A 19516-nucleotide genomic window follows, 5' to 3' on the forward strand; every position below is an offset into this window, starting at 1 on the left:
GTCCAGTGTTTATGTTGTAGTTAAGTGTTTGATTCGTCCAGTGTTTATGTTGTAGTTTAGTGTTTGATTCGTCCAGTGTTTATGTTGTAGTTTAGTGTTTGATTCGTCCAGCGTTTATGCTAGAGTTGTAGTTTAGTGTTTGATTCGTCCAGCGTTTATGCTAGAGTTGTAGTTTAGTGTTTGATTCATCCAGCGTTTATGTTGGAGTTGTAGTTTAGTGTTTGATTCGTCCAGTGTTTATGTTGGAGTTGTAGTTTAGTGTTTGATTCGTCCAGCGTTTATGCTGGAGTTGTAGTTTAGTGTTTGATTCGTCCAGTGTTTATGCTAGAGTTGTAGTTTAGTGTTTGATTCGTCCAGTGTTTATGCTAGAGTTGTAGTTTAGTGTTTGATTCGTCCAGTGTTTATGCTAGAGTTGTAGTTTAGTGTTTGATTCGTCCAGTGTTTATGCTAGAGTTGTAGTTTAGTGTTTGATTCGTCCAGTGTTTATGCTAGAGTTGTAGTTTAGTGTTTGATTCGTCCAGTGTTTATGCTAGAGTTGTAGTTTAGTGTTTGATTCGTCCAGCGTTTATGCTAGAGTTGTAGTTTAGTGTTTGATTCGTCCAGTGTTTATGCTAGAGTTGTAGTTTAGTGTTTGATTCGTCCAGTGTTTATGTTGTAGTTTAGTGTTTGATTCATCCAGTGTTTATGCTAGAGTTGTAGTTTAGTGTTTGATTCGTCCAGTGTTTATGTTGGAGTTGTAGTTTAGTGTTTGATTCGTCCAGCGTTTATGCTAGAGTTGTAGTTTAGTGTTTGATTCGTCCAGTGTTTATGCTAGAGTTGTAGTTTAGTGTTTGATTCGTCCAGTGTTTATGTTGTAGTTTAGTGTTTGATTCGTCCAGTGTTTATGCTAGAGTTGTAGTTTAGTGTTTGATTCGTCCAGCGTTTATGCTAGAGTTGTAGTTTAGTGTTTGATTCGTCCAGTGTTTATGTTGTAGTTTAGTGTTTGATTCGTCCAGTGTTTATGCTAGAGTTGTAGTTTAGTGTTTGATTCGTCCAGCGTTTATGCTAGAGTTGTAGTTTAGTGTTTGATTCGTCCAGTGTTTATGTTAGAGTTGTAGTTTAGTGTTTGATTCGTCCAGTGTTTATGTTGTAGTTTAGTGTTTGATTCGTCCAGTGTTTATGTTGTAGTTTAGTGTTTGATTCATCCAGCGTTTATGTTAGAGTTGTAGTTTAGTGTTTGATTCGTCCAGTGTTTATGTTGGAGTTTAGTGTTTGATTCGTCCAGTGTTTATGTTGTAGTTTAGTGTTTGATTCGTCCAGTGTTTATGCTAGAGTTGTAGTTTAGTGTTTGATTCGTCCAGTGTTTATGTTGTAGTTTAGTGTTTGATTCGTCCAGCGTTTATGTTGTAGTTTAGTGTTTGATTCGTCCAGTGTTTATGTTGTAGTTTAGTGTTTGATTCATCCAGCGTTTATGCTAGAGTTGTAGTTTAGTGTTTGATTCGTCCAGTGTTTATGTTGTAGTTTAGTGTTTGATTCGTCCAGTGTTTATGCTAGAGTTGTAGTTTAGTGTTTGATTCGTCCAGTGTTTATGTTGTAGTTTAGTGTTTGATTCGTCCAGTGTTTATGCTGTAGTTTAGTGTTTGATTCGTCCAGCGTTTATGCTAGAGTTGTAGTTTAGTGTTTGATTCGTCCAGTGTTTATGTTGTAGTTTAGTGTTTGATTCGTCCAGTGTTTATGCTAGAGTTGTAGTTTAGTGTTTGATTCGTCCAGTGTTTATGTTGTAGTTTAGTGTTTGATTCGTCCAGTGTTTATGCTGTAGTTTAGTGTTTGATTCGTCCAGCGTTTATGCTAGAGTTGTAGTTTAGTGTTTGATTCGTCCAGTGTTTATGCTAGAGTTGTAGTTTAGTGTTTGATTCGTCCAGTGTTTATGTTGTAGTTTAGTGTTTGATTCGTCCAGTGTTTATGTTGTAGTTAAGTGTTTGATTCGTCCAGTGTTTATGTTGTAGTTTAGTGTTTGATTCGTCCAGTGTTTATGTTGTAGTTTAGTGTTTGATTCGTCCAGCGTTTATGCTAGAGTTGTAGTTTAGTGTTTGATTCGTCCAGCGTTTATGCTAGAGTTGTAGTTTAGTGTTTGATTCATCCAGCGTTTATGTTGGAGTTGTAGTTTAGTGTTTGATTCGTCCAGTGTTTATGTTGGAGTTGTAGTTTAGTGTTTGATTCGTCCAGCGTTTATGCTGGAGTTGTAGTTTAGTGTTTGATTCGTCCAGTGTTTATGCTAGAGTTGTAGTTTAGTGTTTGATTCGTCCAGTGTTTATGCTAGAGTTGTAGTTTAGTGTTTGATTCGTCCAGTGTTTATGCTAGAGTTGTAGTTTAGTGTTTGATTCGTCCAGTGTTTATGCTAGAGTTGTAGTTTAGTGTTTGATTCGTCCAGTGTTTATGCTAGAGTTGTAGTTTAGTGTTTGATTCGTCCAGTGTTTATGCTAGAGTTGTAGTTTAGTGTTTGATTCGTCCAGCGTTTATGCTAGAGTTGTAGTTTAGTGTTTGATTCGTCCAGTGTTTATGCTAGAGTTGTAGTTTAGTGTTTGATTCGTCCAGTGTTTATGTTGTAGTTTAGTGTTTGATTCATCCAGTGTTTATGCTAGAGTTGTAGTTTAGTGTTTGATTCGTCCAGTGTTTATGTTGGAGTTGTAGTTTAGTGTTTGATTCGTCCAGCGTTTATGCTAGAGTTGTAGTTTAGTGTTTGATTCGTCCAGTGTTTATGCTAGAGTTGTAGTTTAGTGTTTGATTCGTCCAGTGTTTATGTTGTAGTTTAGTGTTTGATTCGTCCAGTGTTTATGCTAGAGTTGTAGTTTAGTGTTTGATTCGTCCAGCGTTTATGCTAGAGTTGTAGTTTAGTGTTTGATTCGTCCAGTGTTTATGTTGTAGTTTAGTGTTTGATTCGTCCAGTGTTTATGCTAGAGTTGTAGTTTAGTGTTTGATTCGTCCAGCGTTTATGCTAGAGTTGTAGTTTAGTGTTTGATTCATCCAGCGTTTATGTTGGAGTTGTAGTTTAGTGTTTGATTCGTCCAGTGTTTATGTTGGAGTTGTAGTTTAGTGTTTGATTCACCCAGTGTTTATGCTAGAGTTGTAGTTTAGTGTTTGATTCGTCCAGTGTTTATGCTAGAGTTGTAGTTTAGTGTTTGATTCGTCCAGCGTTTATGCTAGAGTTGTAGTTTAGTGTTTGATTCGTCCAGTGTTTATGCTAGAGTTGTGGTTTAGTGTTTGATTCGTCCAGTGTTTATGCTAGAGTTGTAGTTTAGTGTTTGATTCGTCCAGTGTTTATGTTGGAGTTGTAGTTTAGTGTTTGATTCATCCAGTGTTTATGTTGTAGTTTAGTGTTTGATTCATCCAGCGTTTATGTTGTAGTTTAGTGTTTGATTCATCCAGTGTTTATGTTGTAGTTTAGTGTTTGATTCATCCAGTGTTTATGTTGTAGTTTAGTGTTTGATTCGTCCAGTGTTTATGTTGTAGTTTAGTGTTTGATTCGTCCAGTGTTTATGTTGTAGTTTAGTGTTTGATTCGTCCAGTGTTTATGCTAGAGTTGTAGTTTAGTGTTTGATTCGTCCAGTGTTTATGCTAGAGTTGTAGTTTAGTGTTTGATTCGTCCAGTGTTTATGTTGTAGTTTAGTGTTTGATTCGTCCAGTGTTTATGCTAGAGTTGTAGTTTAGTGTTTGATTCGTCCAGTGTTTATGTTGGAGTTGTAGTTTAGTGTTTGATTCATCCAGTGTTTATGTTGTAGTTTAGTGTTTGATTCGTCCAGTGTTTATGCTGTAGTTTAGTGTTTGATTCATCCAGTGTTTATGCTGGAGTTGTAGTTTAGTGTTTGATTCGTCCAGTGTTTATGTTGTAGTTTAGTGTTTGATTCGTCCAGTGTTTATGCTAGAGTTGTAGTTTAGTGTTTGATTCATCCAGTGTTTATGTTGGAGTTGTAGTTTAGTGTTTGATTCGTCCAGCGTTTATGCTAGTGTTGTAGTTTAGTGTTTGATTCATCCAGTGTTTATGTTGTAGTTTAGTGTTTGATTCGTCCAGCGTTTATGTTGTAGTTTAGTGTTTGATTCGTCCAGTGTTTATGTTGTAGTTTAGTGTTTGATTCGTCCAGTGTTTATGCTAGAGTTGTAGTTTAGTGTTTGATTCGTCCAGTGTTTATGTTGTAGTTTAGTGTTTGATTCGTCCAGTGTTTATGCTAGAGTTGTAGTTTAGTGTTTGATTCGTCCAGTCTTTATGTTGTAGTTTAGTGTTTGATTCATCCAGTGTTTATGTTGTAGTTTAGTGTTTGATTCGTCCAGTGTTTATGTTGTAGTTTAGTGTTTGATTCATCCAGTGTTTATGTTGTAGTTTAGTGTTTGATTCGTCCAGTGTTTATGTTGTAGTTTAGTGTTTGATTCGTCCAGTGTTTATGTTGTAGTTTAGTGTTTGATTCGTCCAGTGTTTATGTTGTAGTTTAGTGTTTGATTCGTCCAGTGTTTATGTTGTAGTTTAGTGTTTGATTCATCCAGTGTTTATGTTGTAGTTTAGTGTTTGATTCGTCCAGTGTTTATGTTGTAGTTTAGTGTTTGATTCGTCCAGCGTTTATGCTAGAGTTGTAGTTTAGTGTTTGATTCGTCCAGTGTTTATGCTAGAGTTGTAGTTTAGTGTTTGATTCATCCAGTGTTTATGCTAGAGTTGTAGTTTAGTGTTTGATTCATCCAGTGTTTATGCTAGAGTTGTAGTTTAGTGTTTGATTCGTCCAGTGTTTATGTTGGAGTTGTAGTTTAGTGTTTGATTCATCCAGTGTTTATGTTGTAGTTTAGTGTTTGATTCGTCCAGTGTTTATGCTAGAGTTGTAGTTTAGTGTTTGATTCGTCCAGCGTTTATGCTAGAGTTGTAGTTTAGTGTTTGATTCGTCCAGTGTTTATGTTGTAGTTTAGTGTTTGATTCGTCCAGTGTTTATGCTAGAGTTGTAGTTTAGTGTTTGATTCGTCCAGCGTTTATGCTAGAGTTGTAGTTTAGTGTTTGATTCATCCAGCGTTTATGTTGGAGTTGTAGTTTAGTGTTTGATTCGTCCAGTGTTTATGTTGGAGTTGTAGTTTAGTGTTTGATTCACCCAGTGTTTATGCTAGAGTTGTAGTTTAGTGTTTGATTCGTCCAGTGTTTATGCTAGAGTTGTGGTTTAGTGTTTGATTCGTCCAGCGTTTATGCTAGAGTTGTAGTTTAGTGTTTGATTCGTCCAGTGTTTATGTTGGAGTTGTAGTTTAGTGTTTGATTCATCCAGTGTTTATGTTGTAGTTTAGTGTTTGATTCATCCAGCGTTTATGTTGTAGTTTAGTGTTTGATTCATCCAGTGTTTATGTTGTAGTTTAGTGTTTGATTCATCCAGTGTTTATGTTGTAGTTTAGTGTTTGATTCGTCCAGTGTTTATGTTGTAGTTTAGTGTTTGATTCGTCCAGTGTTTATGCTAGAGTTGTAGTTTAGTGTTTGATTCGTCCAGTGTTTATGCTAGAGTTGTAGTTTAGTGTTTGATTCGTCCAGTGTTTATGTTGTAGTTTAGTGTTTGATTCGTCCAGTGTTTATGCTAGAGTTGTAGTTTAGTGTTTGATTCGTCCAGTGTTTATGTTGGAGTTGTAGTTTAGTGTTTGATTCATCCAGTGTTTATGTTGTAGTTTAGTGTTTGATTCGTCCAGTGTTTATGCTGTAGTTTAGTGTTTGATTCATCCAGTGTTTATGCTGGAGTTGTAGTTTAGTGTTTGATTCGTCCAGTGTTTATGTTGTAGTTTAGTGTTTGATTCGTCCAGTGTTTATGCTAGAGTTGTAGTTTAGTGTTTGATTCATCCAGTGTTTATGTTGGAGTTGTAGTTTAGTGTTTGATTCGTCCAGCGTTTATGCTAGTGTTGTAGTTTAGTGTTTGATTCATCCAGTGTTTATGTTGTAGTTTAGTGTTTGATTCGTCCAGCGTTTATGTTGTAGTTTAGTGTTTGATTCGTCCAGTGTTTATGTTGTAGTTTAGTGTTTGATTCGTCCAGTGTTTATGCTAGAGTTGTAGTTTAGTGTTTGATTCGTCCAGTGTTTATGTTGTAGTTTAGTGTTTGATTCGTCCAGTGTTTATGCTAGAGTTGTAGTTTAGTGTTTGATTCGTCCAGTCTTTATGTTGTAGTTTAGTGTTTGATTCATCCAGTGTTTATGTTGTAGTTTAGTGTTTGATTCGTCCAGTGTTTATGTTGTAGTTTAGTGTTTGATTCATCCAGTGTTTATGTTGTAGTTTAGTGTTTGATTCGTCCAGTGTTTATGTTGTAGTTTAGTGTTTGATTCGTCCAGTGTTTATGTTGTAGTTTAGTGTTTGATTCGTCCAGTGTTTATGTTGTAGTTTAGTGTTTGATTCGTCCAGTGTTTATGTTGTAGTTTAGTGTTTGATTCATCCAGTGTTTATGTTGTAGTTTAGTGTTTGATTCGTCCAGTGTTTATGTTGTAGTTTAGTGTTTGATTCGTCCAGCGTTTATGCTAGAGTTGTAGTTTAGTGTTTGATTCGTCCAGTGTTTATGCTAGAGTTGTAGTTTAGTGTTTGATTCATCCAGTGTTTATGCTAGAGTTGTAGTTTAGTGTTTGATTCATCCAGTGTTTATGCTAGAGTTGTAGTTTAGTGTTTGATTCGTCCAGTGTTTATGTTGGAGTTGTAGTTTAGTGTTTGATTCATCCAGTGTTTATGTTGTAGTTTAGTGTTTGATTCATCCAGTGTTTATGTTGTAGTTTAGTGTTTGATTCATCCAGTGTTTATGTTGTAGTTTAGTGTTTGATTCGTCCAGTGTTTATGTTGTAGTTTAGTGTTTGATTCGTCCAGTGTTTATGCTAGAGTTGTAGTTTAGTGTTTGATTCGTCCAGTGTTTATGTTGGAGTTGTAGTTTAGTGTTTGATTCGTCCAGTGTTTATGCTAGAGTTGTAGTTTAGTGTTTGATTCGTCCAGTGTTTATGTTGGAGTTGTAGTTTAGTGTTTGATTCGTCCAGTGTTTATGCTAGAGTTGTAGTTTAGTGTTTGATTCATCCAGTGTTTATGCTGGAGTTGTAGTTTAGTGTTTGATTCATCCAGTGTTTATGTTGTAGTTTAGTGTTTGATTCGTCCAGTGTTTATGTTGTAGTTTAGTGTTTGATTCATCCAGTGTTTATGTTGTAGTTTAGTGTTTGATTCGTCCAGTGTTTATGCTAGAGTTGTAGTTTAGTGTTTGATTCATCCAGTGTGTATGCTGGAGTTGTAGTTTAGTGTTTGATTCGTCCAGTGTGACTGTAGACGTTACCTGTTGATGATGTTGTTGAGTCGGGAGGCCTGTGGAACAAGCAGATCCTCTCCGTGCTCGCTGATGTTGGCGTTGGCCTGCGTGTCCAGGTGCTCTGAGTCAGAGGGCTGGGGGTAGGGGGGCAGACCCAGGCGCTGGGGGGAGGGGACTACCACCTCCTGCGGCCCAGTATCCTCCTCCTTGGTGGCGCTCTGGTTCAGAACTATGAACTTGTATTTCTTCCAGTTGCGTGCCTTGGGATCCTGGCTGCCCTGTAGGGGCAGGGCACCACACCGGCCAGCCTGGGAGAGGGAGAGACCTGCGTTCTTACTACTGCTGGACTCGGTGGGGGAGTTAGGCTGGCAGTCCGATTTGAGCGGGCTCTGAGGACTGCTCATCAGGCCCTTCCGTCCGGCTGAGGAGATCCCCAGAGGGTAGTGCTGCTGGCTCGTGTCTTCCTCTGTCATCTGAGGACCGTGCTCCTTACCCAGAACCACTATCTGCTGCTTGTGGCCCGCCGTGGCAAACGCTCTCTTCCTAGAGCCTCCCACTCCACCAGCCTGGCTGACCCCTCCGTCATGGCTCTCTTTCCTCATCTCCTCCTCCCTGGAGGAGACGTAGCTGGCTGTATGGTGGATGCTGGCCGAGCCCCCGCTCACCGCTCGGCTGTAATCAACCCTCATGGCGCTGCCCGTGTCCGGGGGGGAACAGTGCTTGTGGTGGATCCCGCCTTTAGAGAAGTCAGCAAAGTTATTTTTGGCGTCTGTCAGCTTGCAGAGAGGGAAAGGGAACCCCTGGACGGGGAACTGACCGTAGAGGTGGTAGTTGCTGGGGGAATTGACCCCGTTGAACATGCTGGAGGCGTAGGGCCTCCCGTCTCTGAAGGGGCCGACCCGGCCGGGCAGGTTGTCGACCACATCGTGGGGCCGGTATGCATGGACGCCCTGAGGTAAAAGCAAGGGGCTGACCAAGAACTCATCTCTGGGCAGCTTGTTGGCCTGGCCAGGGTCGCTGAGGAGAAAGAGGAAGACGAGTGAGACGACAGAACCTGAACAAGGCAGAAGGATACCAGAAACATATGCTACATTCCTTCCCGGTCCACAACCAAATCACACCAATGTGTTTTTCTGCTGTGCACTTCTCTTGACAGGTCCTCATTTGCAAATAGAAATGTCTTCTTAAATCGAGTGAGACGACAGACCAACGTAAGGGTGCAGGGCCGGCGGCCATCTTATCGCCTCCGACCACAGAACATCGATGTTGTTTTCATTCCACGACACCCAGACCAACGTAAGGGTGCAGGGCCGGCGGCCATCTTATCGCCTCCGACCACAGAACATCAATGTTGTTTTCATTCCACGACACCCAGACCAACGTAAGGGTGCAGGGCCGGCGGCCATCTTATCGCCTCCGACCACAGAACATCGATGTTGTTTTCATTCCACGACACCCAGACCAACGTAAGGGTGCAGGGCCGGCGGCCATCTTATCGCCTCCGACCACAGAACATCGATGTTGTTTTCATTCCACGACACCCAGCAGGTGATCTTACTGGTAAAACCGTATATATATATATATATATATATATATATATATATATATATAACGTTACTCCTTGTGTATCTTTATACCTCAAGTTATTACTGGTTTTATTATCTGCTTTTCACTGTTCGTCTACACCTGTTCTTTTACAAAGGCATGTGACAAATACAATTTGATTATAAGTTGAGTCTCCCTTCTTATATCATATACATCCCCCCCCCTCCTCCCATCATCCAAATACCTGGATTTGATGAATCTGTGGCAGGTGTCCACAACGTGATCCATCTGTAGGTAGATGGCTGTGTTCATGATCGCCATGATCAGACTCTCCTTCAGCGTCAGTCTAGAGGTGTACATGAACTCCAGCAGGATGGTAAACCCCTCGGGGTCCACCTTGGGGTCCAGACTGATGGCATTCAGGTTACACTTCAGAGAGTCCGTAAATATAGTGTAGAACAACCCACTAGAGAGAGAGAGAGAATCGTGTTCAGTACAGTGACAGACTGGTCAAGAGAGTCCGTAAATATAGTGTAGAACAACCCACTAGAGAGAGAGAGAGGAAGCATCGTGTTCAGTACAGCGAGAGGGACACACACACACACACACAGAGCGCGAAGGACACACACACACACACACACAGAGCGCGAGGGACACACACACAAACACACAGAGCGCGAGGGACACACACAGAGCGCGAGGGACACACACACACACACACACACAGAGCGCGAGGGACACACACAGAGCGCGAGGGACACACACACACACAGAGCGCGAGGGACACACACACAGAGCGCGAGGGACACACACACACAGAGAGCGCGAGGGACACACACACACACACAGAGAGCGCGAGGGACACACACACACACACAGAGCGCGAGGGACACACACACACACACAGAGCACGAGGGACACACACACACACACAGAGCACGAGGGACACACACACACACACAGAGCACGAGGGACACACACACACACACAGAGCACGAGGGACACACACACACAGAGCACGAGGGACACACACACACACAGAGCACGAGGGACACACACACACACAGAGCACGAGGGGGGACTTTAAGTATCAACAGCAACATGCAAAGTGTGCGGGACAGAGTCTGCATCCAAAATGCCACACTATTCCCTATGTAACAGGGTTGGTTTCCCTATGTAACAGGGTTGGTTTCCCTATGTAACAGGGTTGGTTTCCCTATGTAACAGGGTTGGTTTCCCTATGCAACAGGGTTGGTTTCCCTATGCAACAGGGTTGGTTTCCCTATGCAACAGGGTTGGTTTCCCTATGCAACAGGGTTGGTTTCCCTATGCAACAGGGTTGGTTTCCCTATGCAACAGGGTTGGTTTCCCTATGCAACAGGGTTGGTTTCCCTATGCAACAGGGTTGGTTTCCCTATGCAACAGGGTTGGTTTCCCTATGCAACAGGGTTGGTTTCCCTATGCCACTGCAGAAATACCCAGTAAAACACCACTTCAGCAAAAGTCTTAATGTATTGTTTTTAAAATACATGTATACCTAAACTAAAAGTTTGGGGTCACTTAAAAATGTAGTTTTTTTGTCCATTAAAACAACATCAAATTGATTAGAAATACATTGTAGACATTGTTCATGTTGTAAATGACTATTGTAGCTGGAAACGGCTGATTTTTGATGGAATATCTACATAGGTGTACAGAGGCCCATTATCAGCAACCATCACTCCTGTGTTCCAATGGCACGTTGTGTTAGCTAATCCAAGTTTATCGTTTTAAAAGGCTAATTGATCATTAGAAAACTATTTTGCAATTATGTTAGAACAGCTGAAAACTGTTGTGTTGATTAAAGAAGCAATAAGACTGACCTTCTTTAGACTAGTTGAGTATCTGGAGCATCAGCATTTGTGGGTTTGATTACAGGCTCAAAATAGATAGAAACAAATAACTTTCTTCTGAAACTTGTCAGTCTATTCTTGTTCTTGTTCTGAGAAATGAAGACTATTCCATACGAGAAACTGCCAAGAAACTGAAGATCTCGTACAACGTTGTGTACTACTCCCTTCACAGAACAGCGCAAACAGGCTTTAACCAGAATAGATAGAGTGGGAGGCCCCGGTGCACAACTGAGCAAGAGAACAAGTACATTAGAGTGTCTAGGTTGAGAAACAGACGCCTCACAAGTCCTCAACTGGCAGCTTCATTAAATAGTGAAGAGGCGACTCCGGGATGCTGGCCTTCTAGGCAGAGTTCCTCTGTCCAGTCTCAACATCAACAGTGAAGAGGCGACTCCGGGATGCTGGCCTTCTAGGCAGAGTTCCTCTGTCCAGTCTCAACATCAACAGTGAAGAGGTGACTCCGGGATGCTGGCCTTCTAGGCAGAGTTCCTCTGTCCAGTCTCAACGTCAACAGTGAAGAGGCGACTCTGGGATGCTGGCCTTCTAGGCAGAGTTCCTCTGTCCAGTCTCAACATCAACAGTGAAGAGGCGACTCGGGGATGCTGGCCTTCTAGGCAGAGTTCCTCTGTCCAGTCTCAACATCAACAGTGAAGAGGCGACTCCGGGATGCTGGCCTTCTAGGCAGAGTTCCTCTGTCCAGTCTCAACGTCAACAGTGAAGAGGCGACTCTGGGATGCTGGCCTTCTAGGCAGAGTTCCTCTGTCCAGTCTCAACGTCAACAGTGAAGAGGCGACTCCGGGATGCTGGCCTTCTAGGCAGAGTTCCTCTGTCCAGTCTCAACATCAACAGTGAAGAGGCGACTCCGGGATGCTGGCCTTCTAGGCAGAGTTCCTCTGTCCAGTCTCAACATCAACAGTGAAGAGGCGACTCCGGGATGCTGGCCTTCTAGGCAGAGTTCCTCTGTCCAGTCTCAACATCAACAGTGAAGAGGCGACTCCGAGATGCTGGCCTTCTAGGCAGAGTTCCTCTGTCCAGTCTCAACGTCAACAGTGAAGAGGCGACTCCGGGATGCTGGCCTTCTAGGCAGAGTTCCTCTGTCCAGTCTCAACGTCAACAGTGAAGAGGCGACTCCGGGATGCTGGCCTTCTAGGCAGAGTTCCTCTGTCCAGTCTCAACATCAACAGTGAAGAGGCGACTCCGGGATGCTGGCCTTCTAGGCAGAGTTCCTCTGTCCAGTCTCAACGTCAACAGTGAAGAGGCGACTCCGGGATGCTGGCCTTCTAGGCAGAGTTCCTCTGTCCAGTCTCAACGTCAACAGTGAAGAGGCGACTCCGGGATGCTGGCCTTCTAGGCAGAGTTCCTCTGTCCAGTCTCAACATCAACAGTGAAGAGGCGACTCCGGGATGCTGGCCTTCTAGGCAGAGTTCCTCTGTCCAGTCTCAACGTCAACAGTGAAGAGGCGACTCCGGGATGCTGGCCTTCTAGGCAGAGTTCCTCTGTCCAGTCTCAACATCAACAGTGAAGAGGTGACTCCGGGATGCTGGCCTTCTAGGCAGAGTTCCTCTGTCCAGTGTCTGTGTTCTTTCGCCCATCTTAATCTTTACTTTTCTTTGTCTGTTTCTGTAAACTCAGCACAAAAAAAAAACGTCCTCTCACTGTCAACTGTGTTTATTTTCAGCAAACTTAACATGTGTTCATACAAATATTTACACAACAAGATTCAACAACTGTTACAAACTGAACATGTTCCACAGACATGTGACTAACAGAAATTGAATAATGTGTCCCTTGACAAAGGGTGGGTCAAAATCAAAAGTAACAGTCAGTATCTGGTGTGGCCACCAGCTGCATTAAGTACTGCAGTGCATCTCCTCCTCATGGACTGCACCAGATTTGCCAGTTATTGCTGTGAGATGTTAATCCACTCTTCCACCAAGGCACCTGCAAGTTCCCAAATATTTCTGGGGGGAATGGCCCTAGCCCTCACCCTCCGATCCAACAGGTCCCAGACGTGCTCAATACGATTGAGATCCGGGCTCTTTGCTGGCCATGGCAGAACACTGACATTCCTGTCTTGCAGGAAATCACGGACAGAACGAGCAGTATGGCTGGTGGCATTGTCATGCTTGGAGGGTCATGTCAGGAAGAGCACTTTTTGCCAGTCCTGTCTGGTCCAGCGACATTGACCTTGTGCCCATAGGCGACGTTGTTGCCGGTGATGTCTGGTGAGGACCTGCCTTACAACAGGCCTACAAGTCCTCAGTCCAGGCTCTCTCAGCCTATTGTGGACAGTCTGGGCACTGATGGAGGGATTGTGTGTTCCTGGTGAAACTTGGGCTGTTGTTGCCATCCTGCACCTGTCCCGTAGGTGTGATGTTTGGATGTACCAATCCTGTGCAAGTGTTGTTACATGTGGTCTGCCATTGCGAGGATGATCAGCTGTGCGTCCTTTCATCCTGTAGTGCTGTCTTTGGCGTCTCACAGTATGGACATTGCAATTTATTGCCCTGGCCATGTCTGCAGTCCTCATGCCTCCTTGCAGCATGCCTAAGGCACGTTCACGCAGATGAGCAGGGACCCTGAGCATCTTTCTTTTGGTGTTTTTCCAGAGTCAGTAGAAAAGCCTATTTAGTGTCCTAAGTTTTCATAACTGTGACCTTAATTGCCTACCATCTGCATGCTGTTATTGTCTTAACGACCGTTCCACAGGTGTATGTTCATTAATTGTTTATGGTTCATTGAACAAGCATGGGAAACAGTGTTTAAACCCTTTACAGTGAAGATCTGTGAAGTTATTTGCATTTTTACGAATTATCTTTGAAAGACAGGGAACTGAAAAAGGGACATTTCTTTTTTTTGCTGAGTTTTACTCTTCTCAGTTGTGCACCGGGGCCTCCCACTCTTTCTATTCTGGTTAGAGCCAGTGTGCGCTGTTCTGTGAAGAGAGTAGTACACAGTGTTGTACGAGATCTTCTATTTCTTGGCAATTTCTCACATGGAATAGCCTTCATTTTTCAGAACAAGAATCGAACCCACAAATGCTGATGCTCCAGATACTCAACTAGTCTAAAGAAGGCCAGTTTGATTGCTTCTTTAATCAGAACAACAGTTTTCAGATGTGCTAACATAATTGCAAAAGGGTTTTCTAATGATCAATTAGCCTTTTTAAAATGATAAACTTGGATTAGCTAACACAACGTGCCATTGGAACACAGGAGTGATTAATGCTGATAATGGGCCTCTGTATGCCTATGTAGATATTCCATTGAAAAAAATTAAACATTTTGGTAGTTTCCAGCTACAATAGTAATTTACAACATTAACAATGTCTACACTGTATTTCTGATCAATTTGATGTTTTAATGGTCAAATAATGTGCTTATCTTTAAAATACAAGGACATCTTTGAAGTGACCAAACTTTTGAACAGTAGTGTATGTCTCAAAAGTAACATGTAATTGCTAAATTATACTTAAGTATCTCAAATTCCTTATATTAAGCAAACCAGACGGCACCATTTTCTTGTTTTGTTTATTTACGGATAGCCAGGGGCGCCCTCAATCATTTACAAACCAAGATTTGAATTTAGTGAGTCCGCCAGATCAGAGGCAGTAGAGATGACCAGGCATTGTTCTCTGTTTAGTGAGTCCTCCAGATCAGAGGCAGTAGGGATGACCAGGCATTGTTCTCTGTTTAGTGAGTCCTCCAGATCAGAGGCAGTAGGGATGACCAGGGATTGTTCTATGTTTAGTGAGTCCTCCAGATCAGAGGCAGTAGGGATGACCAGGGATTGTTCTATGTTTAGTGAGTCCTCCAGATCAGAGGCAGTAGGGATGACCAGGGATTGTTCTATGTTTAGTGAGTCCTCCAGATCAGAGGCAGTAGGGATGACCAGGGATGTTCTCTGTTTAGTGAGTCCACCAGATCAGAGGCAGTAGGGATGACCAGGGATTGTTCTCTGTTTACTGAGTCCTCCAGATCAGAGGCAGTAGGGATGACCAGGGATGTTCTCTGTTTAGTGAGTCCACCAGATCAGAGGCAGTAGGGACGACCAGGGATGTTCTCTGTTTACTGAGTCCTCCAGACCAGAGGCAGTAGGGATGACCAGGGATTGTTCTCTGTTTACTGAGTCCTCCAGATCAGAGGCAGTAGGGATGACCAGAGATCCTGAGGCCCCATTGTCGTGCCATTCATCCACCACCATCACCTCATGTTTCAGAATGATAATGCACGGCCCCATGACGCAACAACATGTACTTAATTCCTTGAAGCTGAAAATGTCCCAGTTCTTCCATGGCCTGCATACTGACCAGACATGTCACCCATTGAGCATGTTTGGGATGCTCTGGAGCGACACGTAAGACAGCGTGTTCCAGTTCCCGCCAATATCCATCAACTTTGCACAGCCATTGAAGAGGAGTGGGGACAACATTCCACAGGCCACAATCAACAGCCTGATCAACTCTATGTGAAGGAGATGTGTCGTACTGCATGAGGCAAATGGTCGTCACATCAGATACTGACTGGTTTTCTGATCCATGACCCTACTGTACTTTTTTTTTTAAAGGCATCTGTGACCAACAGATGGTTATCTGTATTCCCAGTCACGAGGAATTTACTGATTGGGACCTAACGAATTTATTTCCATTGACTGATTTCCTCATATGAACTGTAACGCAGTAAAATCTTAGAAATTGTTGCATGTTGCGTTTCTATCTTTTTAGTATAATTAAGTAGTACTTTAAAGTATTTTTACTCAAGTACTTTACCCCACTGGGAATCAGAGAGCACTACGCGGGGGGAACAGAGTGCACTACGCGGGGGGAACAGAGTGCACTACGCGGGGGGAACAGAGTGCACTACGCGGGGGGAACAGAGTGCACTACGCGGGGGGAACAGAGTGCACTACGCGGGGGGAACAGAGTGCCATTTGGGATGCCGTCTAAGAGTCACGTGAACACAACACACCTGCAGGCCATGAGGACAGGCATGATGACACAGACTGGTACACATACTGGGGCTTGGGAGTCAACACACCTGCAGGCCATGAGGACAGGCATGATGACACAGACTGGTACACATACTGGGGCTTGGGAGTCAACACACCTGCAGGCCATGAGGACAGGCATGATGACACAGACTGGTACACATACTGGGGCTTGGGAGTCAACACACCTGCAGGCCATGAGGACAGTCTTATGAGCGCGGAACTGCTGTCTGTTGACCAGGATGGTGACATCTGTGAGGATGTCCCGGCTCCGCAACCGGTTGAGGTTCAGCAGCACGTCGCTGGCGTGACGCGTGAATTGGATACAGCTGTCTGCTGCACAAGCCATCTTGTCAAGCTCTGGCGGGGGGGGGGGGAAAAAAAAAAGTTAAACAAATTGTATTCAGAGTCATGGACAGACATACAACAGGGTTATATACAGTTCCGATATTTAATTTAATGAATAACCACCAAGTAGTATCTTGGTGGTGAAACCCGGTTGGAATATGGACCAAATTGCAGGGCTCTCCAACCATGTTCCGCGAAACTACCCCTTCTGTAGATTTTTGCACCAACCCTAGTTATAACTAAACCCGATTCAGCTTATCGACCAGCTAAACCATTACAATCAGGTGTGTTAGGGTTGGAGTGAAGAAAACCTACAGCAGGCTCTCCAGGAACAGGGTTGAATAAAATGAATGTTGTGATATAAATATATATACAATTTTTTTTAAATGTAACCTTTATTTAACTAGGCAAGTCAGTTAATTAAGAACAAATTCTTATACAAGATAAAGCGTGGCAACTTTTATGAAGGCTGGGGTGATTGTCATTTTGCACTGGTTTTTAATGTGTTGGTTATTCTAATAATAGAAACACTCACCACCCTCACCAATATTGTCTGATTGCAGTGGAACTTTTCAACCACTAGGCGGCACCATTGAACAGAGTAAATAAACTATGGAGCTTTCAAGACACATTTTCTGGGCGGCCACACTTGTTCCCGAAAGTGGGAAAACACTTGATTTTGTTATTGCTGGCACTCAAACATGAATTTAGAAGATTAATATATATATATATATATATATATATATATTTTTACCTGAACCCTTATTCAATCAAATCAAACTCAAGCATTCTGCAGTAACACACTGGTTCTGTATGGTTCTGTGGCAGCAGCCTAGCCTACATGATGTAATGTCTCATAGCAGCACACTGTCATTCGGCATGGAAACATGACGTGGGAACAATTTAGGATATATAGTTGAGAAATGCAAGCACCAGGTGTAGGAGTCTTCTTCCCTTGAGTACAGTAGCCTATACCGTGCATCACAACACACCTGACTTTGACACACAGGCTATGACTTATTGTAGGGGACGTGTCCAACCTGGACTCAGGGTTAGACATAACAAAGTAAAGGTAAATCTGGGCCACACTCCAATTGGTACGATATGTTACGTTTTGTGAGGTATGTATTAGTCGATGTCCATCATTTTTGTATGATATGTTACGAATTGCAATTTGTTGTGGCTAACGTTTGCTAGGTGGCTAACATTAGCTAGGCTGTTGGTTAAGGAAGGGTTAGCTATCATGCTAAGTAGTTGCAGAGTGGCTAATTAGCTCAAATTGTCTGTGATGACATTCAAACATGCACAACCTTTGGGTTTCTGGATGTTTGTGTTACATGCCCACCCAACCACCCTTTTCCCCTTATGTAACCTTCTGTTTTATGGAACCATGCACAGCATATGATACTAATTTATGTCATCCTGGATTTACGTTTACTATGTTACGTCTAGACTAGGAAACCAGGCTGGCGTGTCTTTAAATAATATAATGTCTGTGCCATCTGGGCGTTTCTGACGTGCTGAACATTCCGTATTGGATTAGAACTTGATCATTTTTTCGCCCTCTGAACCAACAACACACGCCAAATTACGCAGCCTTCATTTTCCCGTTATTTCGTTAATATACAACCCGTAGTCTATCACTAGTTTATTTACTTATTCACAATGGACAAAACAGTTTGAGCATATTCCAGACAAGAGTTGGCAGATGTAAATGTACTGTTGACTGCCAGAGAACATTGGAATGATTATAGTATAGTAGTAACGATAATAATAGTAGTAATAATAATAATCCGAGTTTACATTTTTTTATGCATTTAACGGTAGATTAAACGGCAAAAATGTCCCCATGAATTTAAAAATATGATACGTCAAATTCTACCAGAAGATGTCATGAATTTACTGTCGAAGTTGATACGTCTGATCATGAATATATTAGCCCAGAAGTGTGTGTGATCTTCAGCGATATAAATAGCGGGTAGTCAGACGCAGGAGAACACGTTATGGCAATAACACAGCGCAATCCACAAGACTTCAGCATATTTTGAAAATACTTTTGGCATAGTTTATGTTTCAGCTACAGTCTGCGAATTTCAAACGGGTAATTTACTACTAGCCTCAGTTCTTTCCGTCCAACCCCATGTAATAAATTGTTAAAAGTGACAGTTTCTTCACGTGGAACAACACGTGGAGCCAACCGGTTCAATAACACGCAAACACATTGGACACAGATGTAGCACTCCGTCTCAACCCCGTGTCTCAGGCTGTCACTTGACTCCTCTCGATATGAACTTTAAATAAAGAATCTATACACAGGTTGAAGTAACCACGGTGGTCATATATAGGCTATAACCCACCTACGACTACTGCTTTAGCGACACACGTCATATCAGACCAATTTTGTCAATTATTTTCAGTTATTCACTTTTTCAATCACATTCATATATAGTAACCTTTTCTCGCTCTTTATTCATAGCCTACTTTCAGACCCTTAGCCTAGCTAGGCCAACACTTCAACAATACTATTTTACGCAAGACTCCTTGCATTGAAGCTTAGCAATCAAATACATTTTTATTGCATCCGCTATAAGCACTCAATCACTGCAACATTGTAGCTGTTAATCACTCAATTCAATGCGACATTGTATCGGTTTAAGTCCCCTGTCTCCAGACAGATCGCATGCAGGTACCAACGTGCGCATATGCTGGTCTGTGCAGAAGCGGAACGTTACAAACTACAAACAATAACATTTCCGTGGAGGCGGTGAGGTGGGGGGGGGGGGGGGGGGGGTAACCGCGAGACAAGACGATCAATATCTCGTGCAACCAGATCCCAACGTGCTCGTTCAGTAACGATTGTTCAATTTGACTTTTTTCCCTCCTTCTATCTAGACTGCCTGGATATCTAAAACAATGCATCTTAACACCCTTGACACACATACCCCTGCCTATCTGCAACACTGTGCAAGTTAGGCTATTTAATTATGTCTGTGGGAATCACGTTATAAATAAACAGAATCATGTATATGTACACCGCTGTTATTAATACAATCACAATTAGGTGAACACAGTTGCAAAATCCACCCAGGTTAGAGCTATACTTAGGTTTGCTAAGAATATATAAGAAGGCAGCACTTAGTCAAACTAAACTTGTTTATTGCTGGTATTCCAGCACACTAGTCAGTCTAACAGAATAACCACCTCATCTCATTTCTGTTTTGCGATCAGCACAGTCCATTTTTTTTAAAGCCTCTACTGTCAAACCGACACAAGGCGAACAGAGCCGTAGAGAGTGAAGGGAAGACAGCGAAATATTATACAGGCAGAAGCTGTGTCAAGAGCAGATGTCACCCGCTAAAAGAATGCGCTCAAACCCGTCAAAAATCACATTATAAAACACACTCAGACACACACCAACACCTGCAATAGAGCACAACTTCGCGCCAAATTACATAGGCAAAAAGGAATTTTAAAAAAAATCACCTGGTATT

At 42.5% G+C, this 19516-nt stretch overlaps 1 protein-coding gene across 3 annotated transcripts in view; it reads right to left on the minus strand.

Annotated features, from left to right (window-relative positions):
* Nucleotides 1-19516, minus strand: part of LOC139409586 (B-cell lymphoma 6 protein-like) — a 110514-nt gene that overhangs the window by 5494 nt on the left and 85504 nt on the right. The window contains exons 1-5 of one of the 3 annotated variants that reach the window (XM_071154965.1): nucleotides 19509-19516; nucleotides 15866-16037; nucleotides 9044-9265; nucleotides 8072-8271; nucleotides 7282-7990 (exon numbers count right to left, since the gene is read on the minus strand). The exon at nucleotides 19509-19516 is cut by the window's right edge and continues 42 nt beyond it. In XM_071154965.1, coding sequence (XP_071011066.1) covers nucleotides 7282-7990; nucleotides 8072-8271; nucleotides 9044-9265; nucleotides 15866-16037; nucleotides 19509-19516 — 1311 coding nt within the window. Of the gene's footprint in view, nucleotides 1-7281; nucleotides 8272-9043; nucleotides 9266-15865; nucleotides 16038-19508 lie in introns of all 3 variants that reach the window. The other 2 variants (XM_071154964.1, XM_071154963.1) reach the window with 2 other exon arrangements.

This window comes from Oncorhynchus clarkii, chromosome 5, assembly GCF_045791955.1.
Source record: "Oncorhynchus clarkii lewisi isolate Uvic-CL-2024 chromosome 5, UVic_Ocla_1.0, whole genome shotgun sequence".
Classification (NCBI taxonomy): Eukaryota; Metazoa; Chordata; class Actinopteri; order Salmoniformes; family Salmonidae; genus Oncorhynchus; species Oncorhynchus clarkii.